General features: G+C 44.4%; 1 protein-coding gene across 1 annotated transcript in view; it reads right to left on the bottom strand.

Moving 5' to 3' along the window:
* Atp10a (ATPase phospholipid transporting 10A (putative)) overlaps positions 1-22455 on the bottom strand; it is a 168318-nt gene that overhangs the window by 76792 nt on the left and 69071 nt on the right. Inside the window, 1 exon segment of the mRNA XM_036191110.1 lies at positions 7551-7755. Coding sequence (XP_036047003.1) covers positions 7551-7755 — 205 coding nt within the window.

Below are 22455 nucleotides of genomic sequence, written 5' to 3'. Positions count from 1 at the left end.
CACTGAACTCCAGATTCTCTCCCCACCCCACCCCACCCCGTAAAAAAGTGGAGGACCTTCTGATTTTGATGCTGGGACAGACAGTCTGACTTTAGCCTCAGAACCTGACCCCGCATAACCCCTTCCCAGGCTTTCCAAGTGAAATGACAATAGTCCACAGTCCACAGGTTCTCCATGAGCCAAGGCAAAGACAGGCTTCAGCGTCTGCCCTGGAGAATTTCCTGCCTGGTGGTCAAGGCTTCTCATGCTTGATAAAAGCCGGATGAGCAAACCAACCAACTATTTGAGGTTTTGTCCAAAACAAACCTAGATCTGTAAGGCTTTGAAGTTGACCTAAGTTAGCCCTTCTTACTACACAAATGAAGGCTTACTTTCCGCCCATGACAGGTGCCACTGATGAAAGTCAGTCAGTCTAGGTGAGTAACAATTATTTGTTCTTTCAACTCAAAGACAAAGTTTCAATTAGACATGTTTGCCTAGTTGAATCTTTGGGGTGGGAGGCTCATAGGATTATTGGCTGTTGATCTCAGGGCTTCATACATGCTAAGTACCCACTAGCAAGAACAGTGAGGGGGAGGGGTGGAAGGGTGGACTGAGGGACAGAGAGACAGAGACAGAGACCGAGTATCCTTACATGGCTCTGGGCCAGGTCCTGACTGATGGGCCTTTGTCTTGATGTCCCTAAGTAACCGATATTTGGAGCCTGGGGGAGAACATTTCTCATCACAGTCAGTGACACCCACATTTCTTGGCCTTTTTTTAGGTGAGGAAAAGTGGGGGGGGGGGTAAGGCATTCTGACGTGTACACTGAGTGACTGAAAAATGTTTTACTGGATATGACAAGCTAGAGAAGCTTGGTTTTGTCCCATTCTCAGCTCAGTTAAGTCTCTCAAGGGGGTCTTAAGTCACTTTTCAGCACATGAGTCACTCGTTAGCATACATAAAGTGAAAGGTTCTGAATTTATTAAATTCTCACGATTAAATCCAATTTTGATCTTAGAAATCATGGTTCCATCCACACTCTAGTCAGTGACTGTGTTTTCTGAAGTCAGTCTCATAGCTTGTAAGGTCTGGTTTATATTCCCATCATCAGGAAAGATAAATGTGCCCCTGCCTCCCATAGCTTCCATCTCCTCCAGCTTTGGATGGGTGAGACTCCAGGATGCACTGTCACCAATATGAGAGCTGACACACAGCATTCCTTCTGGAGGCCACACACAAACTAAACATGGGGAAATGCAGAGGCGGGCTTGGAGATCTCAGAAACAGAATGGCTATCGCTAAAAAACAGTGAGCTGCTCTCTGCTGTGTTCTGTGGACACCGGGAAGCTGCAGCCCCCGGGCACTCTGCTCACAAAACAACCAGGAGACAAACGATACCAGGCTGGGCCCTTCAGCAACGGACAGAGTGTTCTTTAGTCCACTCTGCAGTGGATGGACAATCTGGGCACGCTGACCTGAGGCCTGTACTCACAGCCATGTCAATGACAAGACTGGAGGCACCGTTCCTCAGAACATTGTCTGAGAAATCTGCTGCTTCTGGAACACAATGTTATCAGTACAGAAAATTACAGAAATTCAATTCTGTAAACTTAAAAGTATCACAAGTCAGGCGTGCCGGTGCGTGCTTGTAATCCCAGCACTACAAAAAGCTAAAGCAGGAAAAGACAAACTTGAAGTCGATCTGAGCTACACAGCCAGATCCTCTCTCTAAAAAGAATAATTGAAATAAAACAATGTAAAATTGTATACCAATGAAGCAAGACATTACTTGTACTATGCACTCATATTTGTACATCCCTATGTACACATATTCTTGTGTACGGACACACACAAAAACATATGCGCTCACACCCATTCATGAGTAGCAGCTAAGAATCAACAGGGACAGATCCACTCAAGAACAACCTTCAGAACACATTCCTTCAGTAAATCAACTGGCAAAGAAACCACGCATGGAGGGCTCTTCTCCAACAGAAACTCAGCCTCTGGACTGCCCTGGAGACTACTGGCCTGCCCTCAACTCCAGCACCCACCTGGCGTTCTGTGACCCTATTTCTGTTTTGTTATTTACACCTACCACTTCCCACTTCAACCTTCCACACAGTTCACTTATTTACAGAGATGATATGAGTACCAGGAGAAGAAAAAGCTCCCAGTTTTGACTAATGTGGCTTTGATGCGTAACAGATGCTCAATAAATAAATAGCTGGTGAAGGAATCAAAATTTGCAAAGGGGAGTGCTGTATATCGGTTGAGATGCTTAGAAAATGCCTGATTCTACAGAGCTGTCCATGCAAATATTACAGGTGACTTAGAACTTCTTCCCTGGGCCATGGTGGGGCGGACACAGCTTCAGGCCAGACCTGCAGGCCTGAATGTTGATGGGTGAACACAGCCAAAACCTGGATGCTTTCGACCTCTCCCTGACAGTTCAGACAGAAGCCCCTTGCTCCAGCTCCAGCTAGACTAGCAGGGTGGAAGATGGCAGGCAGAACATCTGCCTTTGCCCTTATCTATTTTGCACTGGTAACACAGTGAGAAGATAATCTCATTAGTTCATAGGATTCTTTTTAAAATATGTAAATTTTTTTTCTTTTTTTTCCCTTATTATTATGTGTTTTAAATTTTATACATCAGCCATGGGTTTCCCTGTCCTCCCCCCTCCCGCACCCACCCCCACCTTCTTCCCAGACCCTCCCCTCCATTCCCATGTCCTCCAGGATCAAGGCTCCCCTGGGGACTCATTTAAACCTGGTGGATTCAGTACAGGCAGGTCCTGTCCCCTCCTTCCAGGCTGAGCAAGGTGTCCCTGTGTAAGCCCAAGGTTTCAAACAGCCAGCTCAGGCACTAAGGACAGGTCCTGGTCCCACAGCCTGGATGCCTCCCAAGCAGATCAAGCTATTCAATTGTCTCACTTATCCAGAGGGCCTGATCCAGCTGGGGGCTCCACAGCCTTTGGTTCATAATTCATGTGCTTCCATTCGTTTGGCTATTTGTCCCTGTGCTTTTTGCAATCTTGGATTCAACAATTCACGCTCTTGCAGACCCTCCTCTTTGTAAATTTTTTAAAAGAGTGTTTACTGTACCTCAACTGCAAAGGCATGTTAAGGTCTGGCACCTAAGAGAGCAGAATAAATGTGACTCACAACTCTGAATGCAATGTTTAGCACTGGGGCTCCTTCCTGAATTCTTGCTGTTATTCAACCCCAAGCTTTAAACCAAGCCTTTCTTTTTAAGTCAAAAACTCCAAGTTTCCTTTCACAGAGGCTTGATGGTGGAGCCATCCACCCAGTCTGGATCCTGACCTGAGGTCTGAGTGGGATATGCCCATCACTTCCTGCCTGTCTTATATCCCCTCAACTACGTACAGTTTTATCCAATACTCTTCATTAAATAAACACATTTCCACCAGTTAGGGGGTGTGTAGGTCTGTGTGACTGTACCAAAGAACTAGTATGTTAACCTTCACTCTTGCTTTCAGATTAGGTGCAAGCCCCTCTTTCTGGAAGCATCCCTTGACAGCTGAGGATGGGTACTTTCCAACCTCAGACCCTAACAGGAGCATCAGCTAGTGGGCATGGGTTAGTCCTGTTTCTTTAAATTAGTAGGCCTGGCAGGGCATGAGCCGCTCACTCGTATCTAAACACATGAACACTTTATCCAAGATGTATGAGAGTGTCTAGGAGAGGTGCTAACTTCTATTTTGTCAGTAGAGGGCGCTGGTGGAAGATAGAGGAGTAAAGGACTGCCTGCGAGCGAGCGAGCGAGCGAGCGAGTGAGTGAGTGAGTTCAGGGCAATGAAAAGCAAAAACTTGTAGGCTTTGTCCCAGGTTAGGCTGCTTCTCCCTACAACCTCACCTAGCCTCTCATACTCAAAGGCTAGGGCTCTTGGGGCAACTGTCTAGAAGGCATCTACCCATCTTCATTACAGTCCACTGCAGTTGCCAGGGCTGTCCACCTGAGCAACACACCGAGTGTACATCCCCAGTGGCCAAGGATCAGGGACTACCCTGGCATCCAGCAAATTCCAAAGCTTGGCAGCTCTCAGTGACCCCCTGTGATAGACGCACAGCAAGTTCTAAAATCACAGCTCCCTCCCCTAAGCTATGGCAGTCCCCTGAGCAGAAGGCATGTCTATCTCAGACCTACTGCTTACAGCAGCTATGGCGCCTAATCTCACATTAAGGTTGCTTCACATCTGTGCTGGAGGTGCAGGTCCAAGGCAGAACATCTGCTCAGTGAGTGGGCATCCTGTGCTCCATTACTACACCACAAGAACACATAAATATCCTCAAGAGACTTTCTCTGATGTAATCGTGGTATGATTTATCTCCAGACTGGACTGATGACATAGTCATCCCCTGTCATCTGTTATTCTTAAAGAAGTACAAACATAAAATCCTCTCTAAGTTTTCCTGCAGTCTGCTTCCTCCACTTGACCATCTATAAAGCTAGTAAAATATTGCTTTGAATCTTACACGCATCAGGATCCAGACCATGGTCCATTCTTCATCTTTCTAATACTTAATAGAAAAAAAAAGACACTTAAATGAGAATTTACATTGTAATGCTGCCATGAGAGGCTTGGTTTGTCAGCTGTTGGGCATTTAGAAGCCAAAGATTTATGGCTTTTTACTTTGCATATGGGAAATAAATACATAAATTTCATTAGTATAGTATATAAATAGTAATTCTAAACATGAAAAAATACATCAATATGACAATCAAAATGTGCATACAGCTTGAAGAACTTTACTGTTATCAAAGAAGCCGTAACTAAAAAAGTCAGTTATTTAGTTGTTAGTCTGACCCAGCTTCACTAAATTGTGACTCAATTCTATTTGCTTCCTCAGGTCTCCTGAGAACAATGGTTCTCAACCTTCCTAAGGCTGTGACCCTTTAGTACAGTTCCTCATGTTGTGGTGACCCCCAACTACAAAATTATTTTTGTTGCTACTTCATAACTGTAGTTTTGTTACAAAGTTTTTGGAGATGGAGGTTTGTCAAAAGGGTCCCAGCCCACACGTTGAGAACCACTGCCCTAGAGGGTGATGGAGAACAGTCATTTGTATGTGTCAGTTTTCCTGACAGAAAGCGGCTTGAGGGTTTATTTCTGCACTTCTACAGATACAGTCTACCGTGACAGTCATGACACTCATGACAGCACACACGTGAGGCAGCTGGTCATGCTGTATACACAGTCAGGAAGTGGAGCACGTCGGATGCCTGTGCTCAGTTTGCATTCTCCTCCTTAGTTGGTCCAGAATCCCAGGCCATGGGATGGTATTGTCCACAGTTAAGGTGAGTCTCCCGCCTCAATGAACCACATAATCCCTCACAGACATCCCCCGGAGATTTGTTTCCATGGTGATTCTAAATCCTATCAAATTAACGAGATTATCCATCATACCATCTTTGAATTTTAAGCATCCCACTTACATCTGACTTGTCTATACAAAGCACAATGAAGCTCTGACGCGTCACAGTAGGGTTGAGAAGCAGGGGTTAGGTGAGTTCAGAAGATGAAGAGTAAACAATACGAAATGAATAAATCCTTGGGAGTTAACTAAGGAGTCAGTCTTGTGATGATCCCTCCCACCCTGCCAAACATGAACACTCTACCCCTGATTCTGCATAGCATCTTCTTTCCCTCAACCTCGGGTACTCACACATGCTCACTTAGGTCAGCCTCATCCCCTACACATTGCTGTACTTCAGTATTGGTCTTTGTTTGCCATCGCGCCTCTTCTTGCCTCCTGGTGAGACTGTGAAAACTGGAAGGGGACTTGTATCCCTTACAGCTATCAACGTTGCAATGTAAGTTTCCCCACACACACACCCTTGTCCATTGGAAGGAAGGCAGAGGTGTCGTGTTCTGGGACACAGTGGGCCAGGTGGGGAAATCTAGCTACAAGGCTGACTCACTGCCAAGACTGTCCTGCACATGGACCCACCCAACTACCAAATTCAGGAAAGCATAGTCATCAGGCAAGGTCAGGAACTGCATGAAGCCCCTAAAAAACAAGCCCTGCAGCTTTCCTGGCCTGGGATGACGGCGCTCCATTTTAAACAGACAAATGTATGCATATATGTAAACATACACACATATGTAGTACTTTGCCTGTGTTTGTGCATCTATATCACATCCTTTGTTCCAGTTTTGTTGTTGCTGTTATTGTTGTTTTGTTTTTAGCAATGTCTCTTTACATAGCCCATCTGGGCTTTGAGCTTTCCACCTTCTGCCTCAGTTCCTAGAGCAGCTTGGAATTATAAACATGCACCCCTACATACAAGTAATTTTGAAGTTCATTGTTCCACAAAATATATTTGGTAGAAAATCAGGTGGGTTTTTTTTTTTTTTTTTGTCTTGTGTTTTGTGTTTGTTTTTTCCTAGTCAAAGATGAATGAGTAAATTGCAATGGAAATAAGAAAGGGCAAGGCAGTAAGGCAAAGGCTTGTAACCAAGTGGCATCCATGGTGGCAGCTGCCTCAAGACCTCCAGCCACCGGTCTCACCATCTCCCTTTGTGGCCTTCTGAGAGTGTGAAGAGGCATCTCCGCCAGTAATGGTGAGTGCCGTGAGTTGCAGGACATGGCAAGATTAGGAGGCAGGGCTCCTAGCCCCTCAGCGATCCTGATCAAGAATCACTTCACTTGCAATGCCTGCAGTACCTTCATGTGGAACCATTAATGATCCATAACCAAGTCAAAGCTACAGCCAACCCCATGGCCCTGATTCTAGGCCCCAAAGAACTCTATTGTTAAATGGCTGGGATGACCCAAAGTGGCAGAAGAAATCCTCAATGACATCCTCCCTCAAATGCAGGGACTCACTTCCTTGGGTCACTTTTCAAAGCAGCCTCTGTACATGAAATGTCCAGACCTGAAGGAATGACTCAGACAAGCAATGCAGGATAGGGTAGGTGGGGTCAGGAGGAGGCTTCCTCACTTCCTTTCAGACACTTCCTGATGTCTGGGGACTGTGTTTCATTATTTCACCTGGTGTTAGCACTGAATGTCTTTACACAGACGTAGAAGGGGAAACCCTTTTTTTTAAAGAACACCTGTGGGAAAGCCCCTTGGGGACTCTGCATTTCCTAGCCTGTTTATGGGTAAAACCTCCCTACCTACTGGTCACTCAATCCTACTCTTAGTTATTGGTTCACGCATCTGAGACAGAACTCAACTTTGGAAGCCCTGAGGCTGAACTGAGAAAGTCACTTGAGGAGATAATGTTCCCAACCTGCGTGGGAACAGACTGTGACTCTGCTATGCTGCTATTTGGTGACCTAGCAAAATGACTCAGGAAATGTTGACTGTTTCAGAATGTTCACTCACAATTCTTCAAAGACTAAATAGCATTCTGAGAAACTTATTAAGTGTACACTAGAAATCACAGTCAGAAAGAGCCCCGTCCCTATGGGCGTAGGCCCGGAAGAGCTGTCAGACCCTCAGTTCCTGGCTACTAGAAAAAGTGGCCCAGCCCAACGACAGAGGCTTGCAGCGGAGACAGACCCCAGGGGCGCTCTGGGAGTGCAGATCACTTACGAGCTCTGAGAAGCCACGGACCACTTGCCGTCGCTTCAGGTTGGTCTCTCCATCCAGGTTGGCAGTCTCGATGTGGCACAACCCATCAGGGTCACTGGAGGACAGAAGCAGAATGTCCGCAGGTATGATCTCATTGCAGTGAAGACGGACGAAGTCGCCCACTCGGATTTGTTTCCAGTATCGAATCACATACTTCTTTTCTTCCCTGGTAAGAGATTTTGATGAACATGGTTGGCAAGATCCAATCATGCTGAATTTGGCTGATAAGTATTTAAGTGTCAATTAAAAGTTATGTGTAGGGTTGGGGATTTAGCTCAGTGGTAGAGTGCTTGCCTAGCAAGCACAAGGCCCTAGGTTCAATCCTCAGCTCAAAAAAAAGTTATTTCTACTTTATCACAATAAAAGGTTATTTTCAAAAACAAGATTAAGGCTATATATGCATATAACTCTATTTGAAATGGCCAGAATAGATATAACTATAGGGACAGAATACAGACTCCAGGCAACTGTGGCTGGAAGTAGGGAGATGAAAACTGACTGCTTAATGAGCAAGGGGGCTGTTTCTGGGCCCACAAAACGTTCAGGAGCTAGACAATAGTTTAGGCACTCCACACTGTGGATACCATAAATGCCAATGGCTTCATCACTTGAAAATAGTTAAAATGACCACTCCCAGACGTGTGCTCCCAAAGAAAAGAAAGTAAGGATTCAAACAGACTATCTATGTTCATTATGTATGCCATCAGCTTCAACATGGAATCAGCCCCTCCTCCCACAGAGAGACAGGTAGACAAATACAGCACACACACAGTGGAATACTACCCAGTCCTTAAGAAAAAAAGCTAGAACGCAGGTAAACCCTGAAGATGTGCTAAGTGAGGTGAAGATTCACAGACAGACTATGCAATGCCTCCACTCAAGAAGGACCCAGAATAGGTCCATGTGCAGAAGAAGAGACTGAAGTTATGGAAGGCTAGAGGAGGAAGAACAAAACGAATGTCTTCACGGATACAGTTTCTACCTGGTGATGGTAAAGTTTAGGAATGATGGTTGAACTATACAGTCTCATTAACTATCAAAAGCATCAAAATTGCTACCAAATTACATACTTAAAATGCTTACAATGAGCTGGGTGGTGGTGGCTCACACCTGTAATCCCAGCACTTGGGAGGCAGAGGCAGGTGGATCTCTGTGAGTTCAAGGCCAGCCTGGTCTACAAAGCGAGTTCTAGGACAGCCTCCAAAGCTACAGAGAAACCCTGTCTCGAAAAACCAAAAGAAGAAAAAAAAAAACTGCTTACAATGGCAGGTTTTGTTGTGTGTCACAATTTTTTTTTTTATTTCAAAAGTGTAACTTAATTGAAATGCTGATCTTTATATTTATTTGCCTGAAATAAAAAAGAACATAATTTAAAAACTTTAAACCCTGTGAAACTAGAATTACATTGCAGCTGTCTAGTGGCAATGGGTGCTGAAAATTGCTGGCACTAGAGCTCCTGCAGGGCCTGGGCATGATTGCTAAGCAATGCCACATCTCATTGTCCAGTCTGCAAAATGGATATGAGACCAGATCCAGCCTCCAGACCTCAAGGTGAAGCCCAAGACACAAGCTACAGTCACCAACCTCAGCAGCCCTCAGAACCTGCTGGCTAAGTCCCTCACATGGCCACGGGGAAAACAAACCCACTAATCCAACACACAGGTTGTTTTTTAATAGTTTCTTGAAGGTGGTTTGGGCCTTTTGGACATTAAGTATAGAGTGTGGAGAGCTGACTGTGGATATTTTCAACTGTCTTAGATTCTATGATGGATTGGAGGAAATCGCCACAAACTTCAAGGGCTGCCTGCTACCAGTACCACCTTCAGCTTCTTCCCTGGTTCACTTTCCTTTCTGTCCTCTCATCTGTCTGTCTGTCTGTCTGTCTATGTCTCTATCTTTTGATACAGAGGCTGTTTTGCGCAAGCTGGCCCTAAACTTCTGGGCTCAAAGGACCCTACTTCAGAAACTCAAGTAGCTGGAACTGCGGGTACACACCACCACTCCTGACTCTTCTTCTATTTGAAGCTTCTATTTTCTTGTGTTTTACTAATTCAAGATCCACCAAACCAAATATATACAAAGTACAGCACTGGCAGTCATAAAATAAGATCTAAATGCAGCCTCTATCATTGACTATAAATGCTAAGTGAAAGACACAAGCACTAGAGAGTACCCTGTGGGCTGTGGCAATGAAGCCCACATAGTTGACACCATACACCCCACACAGCAAAAGGGGATTCCATCTAGATCCACTGTAATGATCATGTAGACATATTATGTTTAGCCCAGGGAACTATATGGCCCACTGGTAACTCTAAGATTCCCCTCTCAACCCCCAGAAGTGGGTAGCTCTGAGATAAGGCACAGAAGTGACACTCTATCACCTATCTTGCTTGCTAATTACCAGTCTGACTGCTTCCAAACTTGGAGAAATATGACCTTGTATTACCAAACATGTTAAATATGTTAAACGCATTTACAATGATTTTTCCAAAGCTCAGACCCTGAGCTTATATCATTAGAAGCATCTGCCTTTAATTTCTCTTCTTCATCAACACCATTCCTACAGAAAGTGCAAAGCAATTTAAAGAGCCAGTCACTTTGAAAGGCATTTTTTTTTTCCTATCACAGTAGATGTCCTAAGGTCCATGGGCAAGGCTTTGATCCAATGGGACCCCCAGGTGTGGTGGTCTGGGGATCCATTCCAGGACAGTGATGACAGGAGGCAGAGAAACTCAGCAGCACCATCTTTTGTGGGTTTGTACACAGTATCAAACTCAAAAAACTTAGCTTGGCCTCCCCATTAGAGCTCACTTTTATTTAGAACAGAAAAATAGAGGGGCATGTGCATCTGAAGGAGATTTCCCAACAGAACTAGCCAACAGGGGCACCAAGAAGAAGCCTAAGGCCAGTCTTCAATGAGCCACAGGACAGCTCAATAAGCAAGAACAGCAGCCCCTCTTCAGGATGCCTAAAAAAATAAGGCTCCAAGGAAAAAGCCCTGCAGGTGCAGGAATTCTTGTCTTGAGCAGACCCCAAGAAACCCAATACTGGAAATCATTGGTAAACAAACAGTACAAAGGGCATCATATTGATGCCATAGACCAAGGATCCCTCATAAAATGCAAGTTGTAGTCTTTTCATGATAAATGTCTACATACTTAAGCATACAACCTCCACTTATGGGGAGAGTAAGAGATGCTACATATTTCTTATCAGTCTTTCCTAATATTATGGACTGAACTGTGTTCCACTGAATTGGTATGTTGAAGTCCTAACCCCTACTACCTCGGACTACATTTGAAGAAAGGGTGTTTCTATCTAGAAGGAATTGAGTAAAGGAGGTGTGGTGAGGTACTATTCTAGTCTGAGTTGTATCCTTACAACAAGGGAAGAGAGAGCAGATATAGCCACACAAGACAATATGAGAACACTGGTGAGAAGGCCATTTACAGATCAAGGATATATGCCTCTGGAGGACTTAGCTCTGAATCCTTGGCTTTGGCAGCCCACATAGATTAACACAGCAGAGAACTATTTCAACAAGGTCAGCTCAATGCCAGCCCTCTGCAACAGTGAGCTAAATGGACACCATCACATGATGACACGATAGCTGTTGTAGCACCAGGATGTAGTGCAGAACTTCAGGTGTGCAGTGATGCTGCCACAAACAAAACTGCTGGGCTGCAAGCTGCACTTAGCACACCACAGACAACCATATACAGGATACGACATTAGATGGTAGGTAATGACATCACTGGCCTGTGTACTTTCTCCACTACATGTTATGTGTTTTTATTTTCTTACCCTAGTGCTGGGAAACCAAGCCCACAGCTGTTCTACTACTGAGCTAAACCTTCCGACCTCTTCCTGATAATTTTAGAGCACACTGGTTATAAATAATATTTACAGTAAAGCTGGTTCCTCTGGCAGCAGATTCACACACCCATGGTCACTGTGTCTCTCGAATGCATCAAGACGCCACATGGTGTGACTAGCCCAAGTTGTGTGACTATGTGTGGACAACCACAATGGTCCCACAAGAACCAGATGGCCTGATGATGCCTCTGTGGGAAAGCACTCCCACTGTTCAGCATTGCATGACTACCTCCCTCATGACCTTGAGCATTATGTCTCTTGTTAGGAGCAGTTCTCAGGCTCAACTGTCAAAAAGGGTGAGCAGAAGAAGCAGATTGGGTGGAGAAAACACAGTGTGTGATTTACCCACATGCTTGTGCTCTACGGCTCCACACCAGGGCACAGGAAAAGTACTATAGAGGAGGCAGAAATAAATCCATCTGATGCACAGGGACCTCTTAGAAGCACTCTTCTTGAGCTCTACCTCCACTTCCCTCACACTTCTGCTCAGTGCTCAAGTGGTTACACGTTCAACCATTTTCCTCCACAGCGTACATCTCGGGGCCATAGCACTCCATGTCTGCAGATGACTTCCGTCTAGCCCACCCACAGAAAGCCACTCTTTCCAGGAATCAGGATCACCTGAGATGCATGGGCTGCACTTTCTACAGCTACAGAGCTGGACTGGTGATGTAGCTCAGTGGTAAAGAATGTTTCAAGCACGCATGAAGTCCTGGGTTTGATCCTAACCCACAAAAAAATAAAAGAAGAAAGCTAAATAGAGAGGGTTTACAGCAACCATAGTCCTCAACATAGCAGATGAGCTTATAGTAATTTTAGAAGTGATACTTTTTTTTAAAAAAGAATAACATATTGAATTCTTTTTAAGGACAGATTTTACCCCTATGTAGCAGCAGATTCCAAGGTGACCGTAAGACTGGTAACACTGGTACACAGGATCATGCATGGCTTCTGTGGAGTCAGATATACCCAAGGAAGCCAGGTGATCAATCCTCGTGTTGTAAGTTGACCCATGGGACAACTTCCAATGGGAGGTGGACCTAGACATATGAGTATTGTGAGTTCATGCCTGGTATCAGAGACAAGGATGTATAAGAAGGAAAAGAAGGGACCAATGTCCAGGAACTGAGGATGAAGCTCTCACCCGTCAGCCAGAATGATAATCAGATACCTTAGACTGTCTTAATCAGTTTTTTTGTTGCTATGAGTGAATACCACAGACTGGATATAAACCCCAAAGGCTTATTCAGCTCATAGTTGTGGAAAGTAGGAGGTTCAAGGCCAATGGGCAGTATCTGTGCCTTAAAACCTCCTATGTGAAGACAGTTAATACTGTCTGCCTGGCAAGACTCAGAGCAGAGGATCCAGCTAATCCCTGCAGGCAGTAGAAAGTATGAGATCATGTTTGTGTAGTGTTTAGCAGCTTATATGTGTGACATTTATTATTACACAGTCATAAAAAACAACACGTCATCTCTAATTCCTACACCAAAGGCCAGGGCCCTCTAGCCCTCCTCCCTCTCTTTCTTCTCTATGTTCTTCCTCTTTCTTCTCCTGTCTTCTCTCCCTGGAAACCCCATAGTCTATATAAACCAAGCAGTAAACAAGAAATCTCCCCAGCACTTTATTCTACAATATCTACGCCTGAGAAAGAGCTACCTCATGAAAAGGGAGGATGGTCCACCGGAGGGTGAAATGACATACAAACAAAAGGCTTTGATAGCGCACACCCTTGGAGTATGAGCAGGCATACAGTCACACACCATAAATCATGGTCCCTCCAGAGGATGATAGCCAGCTCTTCCCTTAGCTGAGTTCTCAGCTTAGGATTCATGAAGGAACTAGCCTGAGACCATCAACCCAAGAAGAGTTCAGAGAGGGAGAGAAAATGTATGTGTCTAGGTCTTGAGACTTATCAACTAACAGTGGCTGGAGAGGCCATAGACTCTAGATGACAACCTACTGACACTTTTCTAATCCAAAACAATTTCTAGCTATTCTAAATACTTCCTCTTGTACCCATAGATAGTCACTCCTAATCCAAGAAGCTTCTTTTTGCAACAAGTGGAGACTACTACGGAGACGGCAACTCATCAAATGGCAGAGAATAAGTGACTGCGGGGTGTTCAGCCCCAGATGATATATCTGCAATGCAATCCTTACACATAAGGTTCAGGGGAAAGTGGAAAAGAGAAGGGGGAAGACAGTAAGCCAGAGGGCCAAGACACCTGCTACAAAACAGGGTCTTCTAAGCATGACAAGGGAGTTGCACCCATTACATCTCAACAATATGAATGCCTAAACAGGACCTGCATAATGACAACACCAGTGGACAAGCCAATGAAGACAAGAGAAATCTTACAAGGCCTCACCCGAAGATGAAGAGCAACAATCAGTGACAGCTGAAAGAGAATCAATTTTCTTCAGTGGTGAGCTCTTCGATAGGTTATTCAACCCCAAGTGGTCATCCCTACACACATGCACATAGGAACAAGGCTAGATGGACTCAGTAGGGGTTTTGCTGTTCAGTGTTTTGGTTTGGTTCTGTGTTTGTGTGCATGTACAGATGCGACAATAATGAAGAGGAGGTGATGCATTTGAGGGGGCACAGAAGGAGTTGGAAGAAGAGAGGGAGGGGTGGAAATGAAGTAAATGTAGTACTCATGTATGAAATTGTAAGGAAAAATTAAATAAGAAAAATAGGAATAAAAATAGGAAACAAAGAAGAAAATAGTACAAGTGTCTTATGCTCAAAAGAGCCAGGCCTAAGGTCAGAGGCAAAGCACTGCCACCCTAAGAATAGTGTAGAAGCCTGGCCAGCCACAAATCACCTGAGTCCCTGCAACATCACTTCCCAGCCTCTGTTTGCTCAGCTGGAAAGATGGTGTTAAACAGATATGAGGGAATCTGAGGCTTCTGAAGTTTTCTTCTGAAGAAAATTTGTTAACCCTTTATAATCGGGCACATGCTACCTTGCTGTTCTCTTCTGAACATTAATTGTCTAACTTGAGACACTCTGGAATGAAGGAAAACTGTATAAGAATTAAGATGACCAATTTCATTAAAGGAAAAATAGAACACGGTCTCCTAATTCATCATTTTGACCACTGGTTTAAGCTTGGTTAAAACTACTTTATTCATAGAAATCTTGCTTTTAAGATTATTAAGTAGTACAGAATTTATAGTAATTGATCTATCCAGCTACAAAGCACTTTTACTTTAGGCCAGTAAATTGATATTACTGCTTTGTAGTTCTTTATATTTTTGGTTGTGAGCCTAGCCTTTAACGGCTGAGCCATCTCTCCAGCCCTGCTTTGTAGTTCTTTATAAATTACAGGTTTAAGTATTGATTAGAGATGTATACATAAGGATTTCCATCCAGTGTATGATTCTCATGGCTCTCCAGAGTCTGCATGGTGGAGGGATCTCTACTGCGCATTTACTCATCTCTCTAAAGTAGAGAAGTTCTACTTCTAGAATGGGAACACGAAAGAAACTATATTTAAAAAAGAGAGAGAGAGATGGCTCATCTCCATCGTCAATGTGACTGGGTTTAGAATTAGCTGGGAGACACAGGCCTGGATGTCTGTGGGGGCACTACAGAGACGTAGGAGGGAAGGCCCTCCTTGAGTGTGGCTGACGCCATGCCATGGACTGCAGTCACAGCCTGAGTAAGATGAAAGAGGCAGAAAGCGGCCCCAGCATTCATCTCTCTGTGCCTCCTGACTGTGGACACAATGTGATCAGCTGCCCTAACGCTGTCCTTTTGCTGCCAGGGTAGACTATACTCTCAAACTGGAAGCCAAAATAAACTCCTTCTTCCTCATAATATTCCTATCAGGTGTTTATTACCGGAATGAGCGAAGTAACTAATACAGAAATGAGAGACTACCCAACTATCCTACTTCAATGGGTTGCTCTCAACGGGAGATTTACATTTAGGCTATTGGCTCATTCTTTGCTCACAGAGCAAAGGATAAAGTTTTGATTTTGGTTTTGTTTTTTAGTTTGGTTGGTTTTTGGGGGGTAGGGTGGGGAGAGACAGACTCTGGTGTCTCTCACAACCAATTAACATCTTGGTGGCCTATTGCTGTTGCATGTAAATGAATAGTCATAATTATTTGACTTGTCACTATCCCTGTATTTAACCTGGTCTCTGAATTTATGGATATAATGGCTTCATTTCTAAGTGTTTTTCTAGGCTACATGGGAAGATGTAAGAATAAAAAGCACACTCACTTCTGACTTGGTAGTCAGTCTAAATTCATAACATGACAGTCATTCAAGTTTTGTAATGAGCTTTTGCAATGGGATGCTGCCCACACTTCTGAGAATGCTCATAAACACTGAATGGGGTTACAAATATCCAGGCATGTATGTGAGACTGTCAGGATGCCTGGGGAAGACAGGCAGAGGTGAGCCTTGAGCCCAGGGTTGGGGGTTGCTGAGAGGACAGCCCCAGACCAGAGCAATGAAAGACCAAAGGCAAGTTCACACTGAGGCCAGGGTTGTGGGCAGCTGGGAAGCACTACACCATCAAATGAAGCCCAATGGGTGAGGGATAAGCCCACATTTGGAAAGTGAGTGCAGGGTTCTACAGTACCCACCCATGCTTAGTGGCCACTGAAAGCAAGGGACTCTAGTGCTGTGCTTTCTGCCTGGAAACCCAGCTTAGGGAATGCAGATGGAAAACAATCCTGGAATGTGTGCATGGAACTGCCACATCCTCTCGCTTTTGGAAACTGTAACTCCCAGCGGCTCACCCATGGACACAGAGGGTCATCTTTGTAAACATTCCTGGCATGCATTCATCTCCCCAGAGACTTACTCAGCACTCCAATGCCTCAGCCTGTTTAGTCTCTGGAAAGACACAACTGTTCTTCAGAAACAGCCCTCTGTGCAAGGGTCATGGGTACTCCAGAGCAGCCAGTGCTTTTATTTGTGGTCTACAGCCAGCACCAGCTGGTCTAGATGGTTTATATAGTAGACAGCTCCCTCCACACCATGCGGAAGCCACCACACAGTGTACTCTCCAGCCTGCATCTTGGGAAGCTCTCTCTTGGTCCTACCAGTAAATTCCAACTTTTGGTTAGAGAAATGGACCCTAAAGAGACTGAGCAGTCCAATATTAAAAGCCCATGTTACATTGGGATCCACAATGGCAAGGGACGTTTGACCTTGAAAGCACATCTGATCTGGTGGCCTAAAAAAGGGACATCTCACAAAGACTTTGGAAAAACGCTATGCAAGAACCTCTAAGTGCCCTGTCCATTTGAAATTGTGCAGCCAGAGACTGGTGTGGTCTGAGAATACATTTTGTTATGCATGCTAAAGAACAAAGGCAGCTGGAGCAGACACTGCAGTGTTTGGGAGGCACAGAGCAGCAGTTTCTAGTCCTTCTGCCAAAATTTGTAAACCATCAGAGGGACCTCATCCAAGGTCAAAAGACACCAAATTATAGCTGTGCTATGAACTGGCACATGTGCCCTAAATAGGCCTGAGCAGACTGAGAGATTAGCCATGATTCCTGGGACCGCATGTGTCCAGAACCATCTGAGCCGTGGTTACAGAAGGACGGTGCTCTGCTGTGGCCTCTGACTCTGGGCACCTCCCTCTGGTGTTGTTCTCACTGAGGTGGAAAGCTTGTTTTTTTTCTGGCTTTAGGCTGAGTGGCAGCTCTGAGCACTGCTTGCTCCTAAGACAAATCACATCTCACTGCAGAAAGAAGCCACAGACAGATTTGTGTCCTGTGTGGCACAAAGCCACTTTACATAGTCTCATACGATCCTTTTGTGGGATATATTTATAAACCTACTAAGCTTCTGACTTTGGAGCGATCAATTATTGCTAACAATGCCTCTCCTCCCATCTGCCTCCTGCTTTTACTTAAGGTCACAAAGCCCAGGTGCACACACATTCTCATCTGAGCTGGTGTCAGGCCCTGGGTTCTGAATGCCTCAGCTTCCTGAGCTAGTTCAGTCTCCCAGCAAGCCTGTCCCTTCCCACCAGGCTCCCCAGAACTCTTTACTCCCACCCTGCACACTTTACCTTCTCTTGGCACCACCAGGAAACTAAATAGGCCATAGTCATGCTGGGCTTTACCTTGCAGGCTGCTTTGTGTGTGACTTTTCCCCAATATTGCCTTTGAAGTAAGGGTTTCATTTTAGCTAATAAAGTCAGAAACACCACAAATGAGCCATGAGTTACATCTTGGTTTTTTTTTTTTTTTTTAAGCTGAGGATCGAACCCAGGGCCTTGTGCTTGCTAGGCAAGCGCTCTACCACTGAGCTAAATTCCCAACCCCATGAGTTACATCTTACATTTGACATCTAGCATGGAATTAAAACAAAAGCTAGCTAGCACATTGTTTATGACAAAGACACTGCAGTTGCTCACAGGGTTCAATGAAATAAAGCACACAAGTACAATTTCAACATAATCATGGGACTACATGACTAGTGTCTTTTCTTTCTCTTTCATCACAATCCATGTAAAAGCAGGGATCTCTTATGGACATCACAGAGGTTTCTGGTCTCTGTCAGCTTGTATTTCCTGCTAAGACATACAGGGTTAAGTTGGGCATTACCATTAAAGTGGTTACATTCGGTAGACCAACAAAAATGCAGTTGGCCACACATACCTGGATGTGTCCTGTTTTATAAGCAGGCAGGTGCATTTTATAGTCTCCAAAGTGTATCACACACATGCAAATTTAGACGTTAAAAAAGAGGAGGGATCTAGTAAGACCCACGGAAGATGCACTGAAGAAATGGGAAAGCGCACAGAACTGAGCTCACCAGGCAAACCGCTGCCCTCAGGCCTCCCAAGCACCCTGAAACAGACTGGCCCTTCGGCTCACTGACAGGGCACTGCATAATCATTTTTAAGCAAATAAAACAAGCCTTTGACACACACACACACACACACACACACACAAAAATGTAAATTTAAAAAAAAAAAAAAAAGAAAGCCAAATGGCTGCAGAATGTGCGTGGGGATGAACACTTACAAAAAGCCATTACTGTCATAGAGATTTACTGACAGGAGACATCAGACATGTCAGAAATGGAATTCAGATCACAGGGAGCAATCGTCCAGAGCCTGACAACGCAGTGCAGGGTGTGAGAATGGCTGCCAAGCGCAGTCCATCCTGGATGCTGAGTTCTCATAGATCTACAGAATGTACAACCACCCCATCAGCACGCAGCTCCTCCTGCGGACCTGATGAAGCCCATAGCCACAACACCTCTAAATGGATGCTGGTTTGGTCTCCTTGAAATTGTGCTCCCAATTTGCAACTTTAATCTGCTCCCAAATAAAGCTGTCTTTGCTCTATTTCATCCTTGTCTGTGAGCCTCATAAAGTAACTAGTGAACAGGCCTCCTGTGTTTGGAGTAGAAAATCCTTTTATGGGATTTATTTTCAGATGATGGGCAAATAAACAAGTGTGTATATGTGCATGTGGACCTATGTTTAAAAGAGAAAAACCAAGAAACAAAGAAGCAGAAATAAAGAGATAGAGTCAGAAAGAAACAGAAATTTATACTATTAAAATTGCCTGAATGCTATATATTCTCATTCCTCAATAGACAGAGAAACAGGAAGCCCAGAATAAGACATAGCAGCTTTAAAAGGCTCCACAGCTTCAGCACTGCTGATGTTCTGAGCCAGGTAGTTCTACTCCCACTCTACCCCACCCTCAACCCACCCTCACCCACACACCCCACCCACCCCGTCCCCGACTCCCAGTACTGGATATATTGCGCTCAGGACTCATACATCTTAGACTGGTAGTCTACTGCTGAAATGTAGCCTGTCTTTCTACTTTTTATTTTGTAACAGAGTTTCATTAAATTACCCAGGCTAGCTTTTTGAACTTGCTATGGTCCTGCCTTGACCTCCCCAGTAGCTGGGAGCCAGATAGTAACTGGCTGCAGAAATCTGTCTGCACATCACAGGACACTGAGTAGCACCCAAGCACTTAAGAGATGCCAGCTCCCTTCCCTCTAACTAGAGGAGCCAACTGTAGAACTCGCCAAATGTCCCCTGGACATCAGAATCAGCCCTGCGTGAGAGGTCTTGCATTGAATCACCCAACACAAACACTCTGGAAAATGAATTATTAAGTAAATATTTACAGGAGCAACATATTTTAAAAATCATGTAGGTGAGAACTCATCACTGAAACAGAATGGGCAAATGCCAAAGCAAAAACCTGAGCCAAATGTGTTGTGTAACACCCAGGATGGCTCTTCCTTCTACCACAGCTCAAACATCTGCTCTTTCAGCACCAGGCACTAACTGATTCAGAATCCAACATGAGCTCAGAGGCAGTCAAAGACAATGCTTGGAGTGGCTCTTTAGAACTGCTAAAAATACCATTGTTTAAACCGTCAGCATGAAATGTACTTTCTGATCTTACATGGAATCTTTAAAAGTAGATCTCACAGAGGTGGAGAGGAGAAAAAAAAATGGCCACCACCAGATGAGAAAGGTAGGGAGCTCAGAGAGGAGAGCAGTGGACCCAAGTCAGTAGGGAGGTTGGAGGAGGGAGAGTTTGGTAGACACGTGCTAAGCTACAGTTAGGAAAGAGAAATAAATTCTGTCTTCTATTGCATAGCTGCATGACTCTGGATAACAGTGACGCATACTTCAAGAATGCTAGGAGAATGGACTAAACTTTTCACCACAAAGAAGTGATAAGTTCATAAGGAGACCCATATACTCTCTATGAACACAATATATTCATTATCAAAACATCAGATGGTACCCCACAAATAGGTACAGCTTTTACATGCCAATTAAAGATAAATAAATAAAAATACAGAATAAAACCTGCTGTGGGATGTTCTGTATGTCAAATGTGTTGATCTGATTTGTTAAAATAAATAAAGTGCTGATTGGCCAATAGCCAGGCAGGAAGGATAGGGTAGGCGGAACAAGGAAGAGGAGAATTCTGGAAAGTGAAGGCTGGGGCAGAGAGACGCTGCCAGCCACCACCATGACAAGAAAGACGTAAGGTACTGGTAAGCCACAGACCAAATGGCGAAGTATAGACTAATAGAAATGGATTAATTTAAGATAGAAGAAGTAGATTACAAGAAGCCTGCCACGGCCATACAGTTTATAAGTAATATAAGCGGCTGAGTGATTATTTTATACGTGGGTTGTGGGACCGCGGGGGCTTGGTGGCACCCAGAGAGAAGCTCTCCAACTACAAAAACCACATTTCCTAAATTATTTTCTATTGCATGTGTTATAAAAGCAATACACCAAGATGAATGAAAAGCTGAGCATGGAAACACACATCTACAGTCAATGGAGAAACTGAGGCAGGAGGCTATTGAGTCTGAGCCCAGCTTAATCTACAGGGCAAGACCATGACTCAAAAAACAAAATAATTGGAAATACTTGCTACTCCAGGGTGAAGGCAGAAAGCTCTACACAATGTCACAGCATAGCTTGACATAGCTTGAGCAGACATGAGAGTCCTTGGCTTCTTGGGGAGCAAGCTAGGAGGCCAAGTTTCCCAGTCCAAGAAGAGGGCAGTCCGAATTGCTTAAAGAACACAGTTATGCACTCCAATGTGACACTGAATGTAGACGTATTTCTAAACAATCTTATTAAATAGGAAGCACAGAGCCAAATACAGGGGTAATCGCCAAAGAGATCAGAGAAATAGCAAATAGCCACAACTAGCCTTAGCTTACCACCTTGCTGTCGCTATGCTAATATATACATAATGGAGTTTTTTGTCTGAATCTGTCAAATGCTAATGGACTAGACATGGTTATGTAATTCTTGACTGTGTATAATGTATATATTTGTTGGATATAGTTTTTCTTGCATTACTTATAAGCTTTTTAAAATTTTAGACAAAAAGGGGGAAATGTGGTGATAATGTGTCCCCCAATGTATTGTACACTTTAATAAATTTATCTAGGGTCAGAGAACAGAACAGCCACAATACAGACATAGAGGCCAGAAAATGGTGGCACACACCTTTAATCCAAGTACTCTGGAAGCAGAGATCCATCTGGATCTCTGTGAGTTCAGAGCCACACTGGAAATAGCCAGGCTTGGTGACACACCGCTTTAATCCCAGGAAGTGATGGCAGGAAGCAGAAAGGTATATAAGGCGTGAAAACCAGGAACTAGAGTCTTGTTAAGCTTTTAGGCTTTTAGCAGCAGTTCAGCTGAGATTCACTCAGATGAGGATTCAGAGGCTTTCAGTCTGAGGAAACAGGATCAGCTAAGGAATTGGCAAGGTGAGGTGGCTGTGGCTTGTTCTGCTTCTCTGATCTTCCAGCATTCGCCCCAATAACTGGCACTGGGTTTGTTTTTATTAATAAAGACTGTTAAGAAATTCGTCTACATCTGGCACTCAACGTTCGTGGTACGAATTCACGAAAAAGCCTCTTGCCTGTGGCCTTGCAGGCCCCAACTCAGGCCCGAGCTCCACTTGGCCTGTTGTGATGGTGTATGCTGGTTGGATTTACTGAAGGATATGGAAGCAGGAGGATCTCAGTTTGAGACCAGCCTAGGAGGCTTGTTGAGGAGAAGCTGCAGCCAAGGCCAATCTACAAACAGTGGCAGCAGGACCATGGAGGTGGTGGCTTCTGCTCTGAGCTACAAGCTACTTCTCATCATGTTGGTGACTCTTTTTTCTTTCTTCTCTTTTTTGACCAGCTGACCTGTGGAAGCATTTGCATATGAACTAGACGTCTTTCTCTGTTTTTTCCCTTGTGGATATTTTTCTATCAAACTATGATCTCTCCCCCGCCTCTCTCCCTGCACACCCCACACTCTTCTCTTGTACTTTGTGCTTGTGGCATGACTCATGGTCTTACATTGGTAAACCATTAAATGCAGCTGATGTCTCTGGGCCCAACTCTGGAAGCATCTGCTGCCAAGTGGACTGTTCATGGTGGTTCCTAGTTTCCTTTACTGTGAGGTGAGTACAGAGTATTTGCCTTAAACACATTTA

Source organism: Onychomys torridus, chromosome 1 (assembly GCF_903995425.1).
Source record: "Onychomys torridus chromosome 1, mOncTor1.1, whole genome shotgun sequence".
Lineage (NCBI taxonomy): Eukaryota > Metazoa > Chordata > Mammalia > Rodentia > Cricetidae > Onychomys > Onychomys torridus.
Note: the sequence above shows the minus strand (reverse complement) of the source record. Positions and strands in the feature narration are given on the sequence as shown.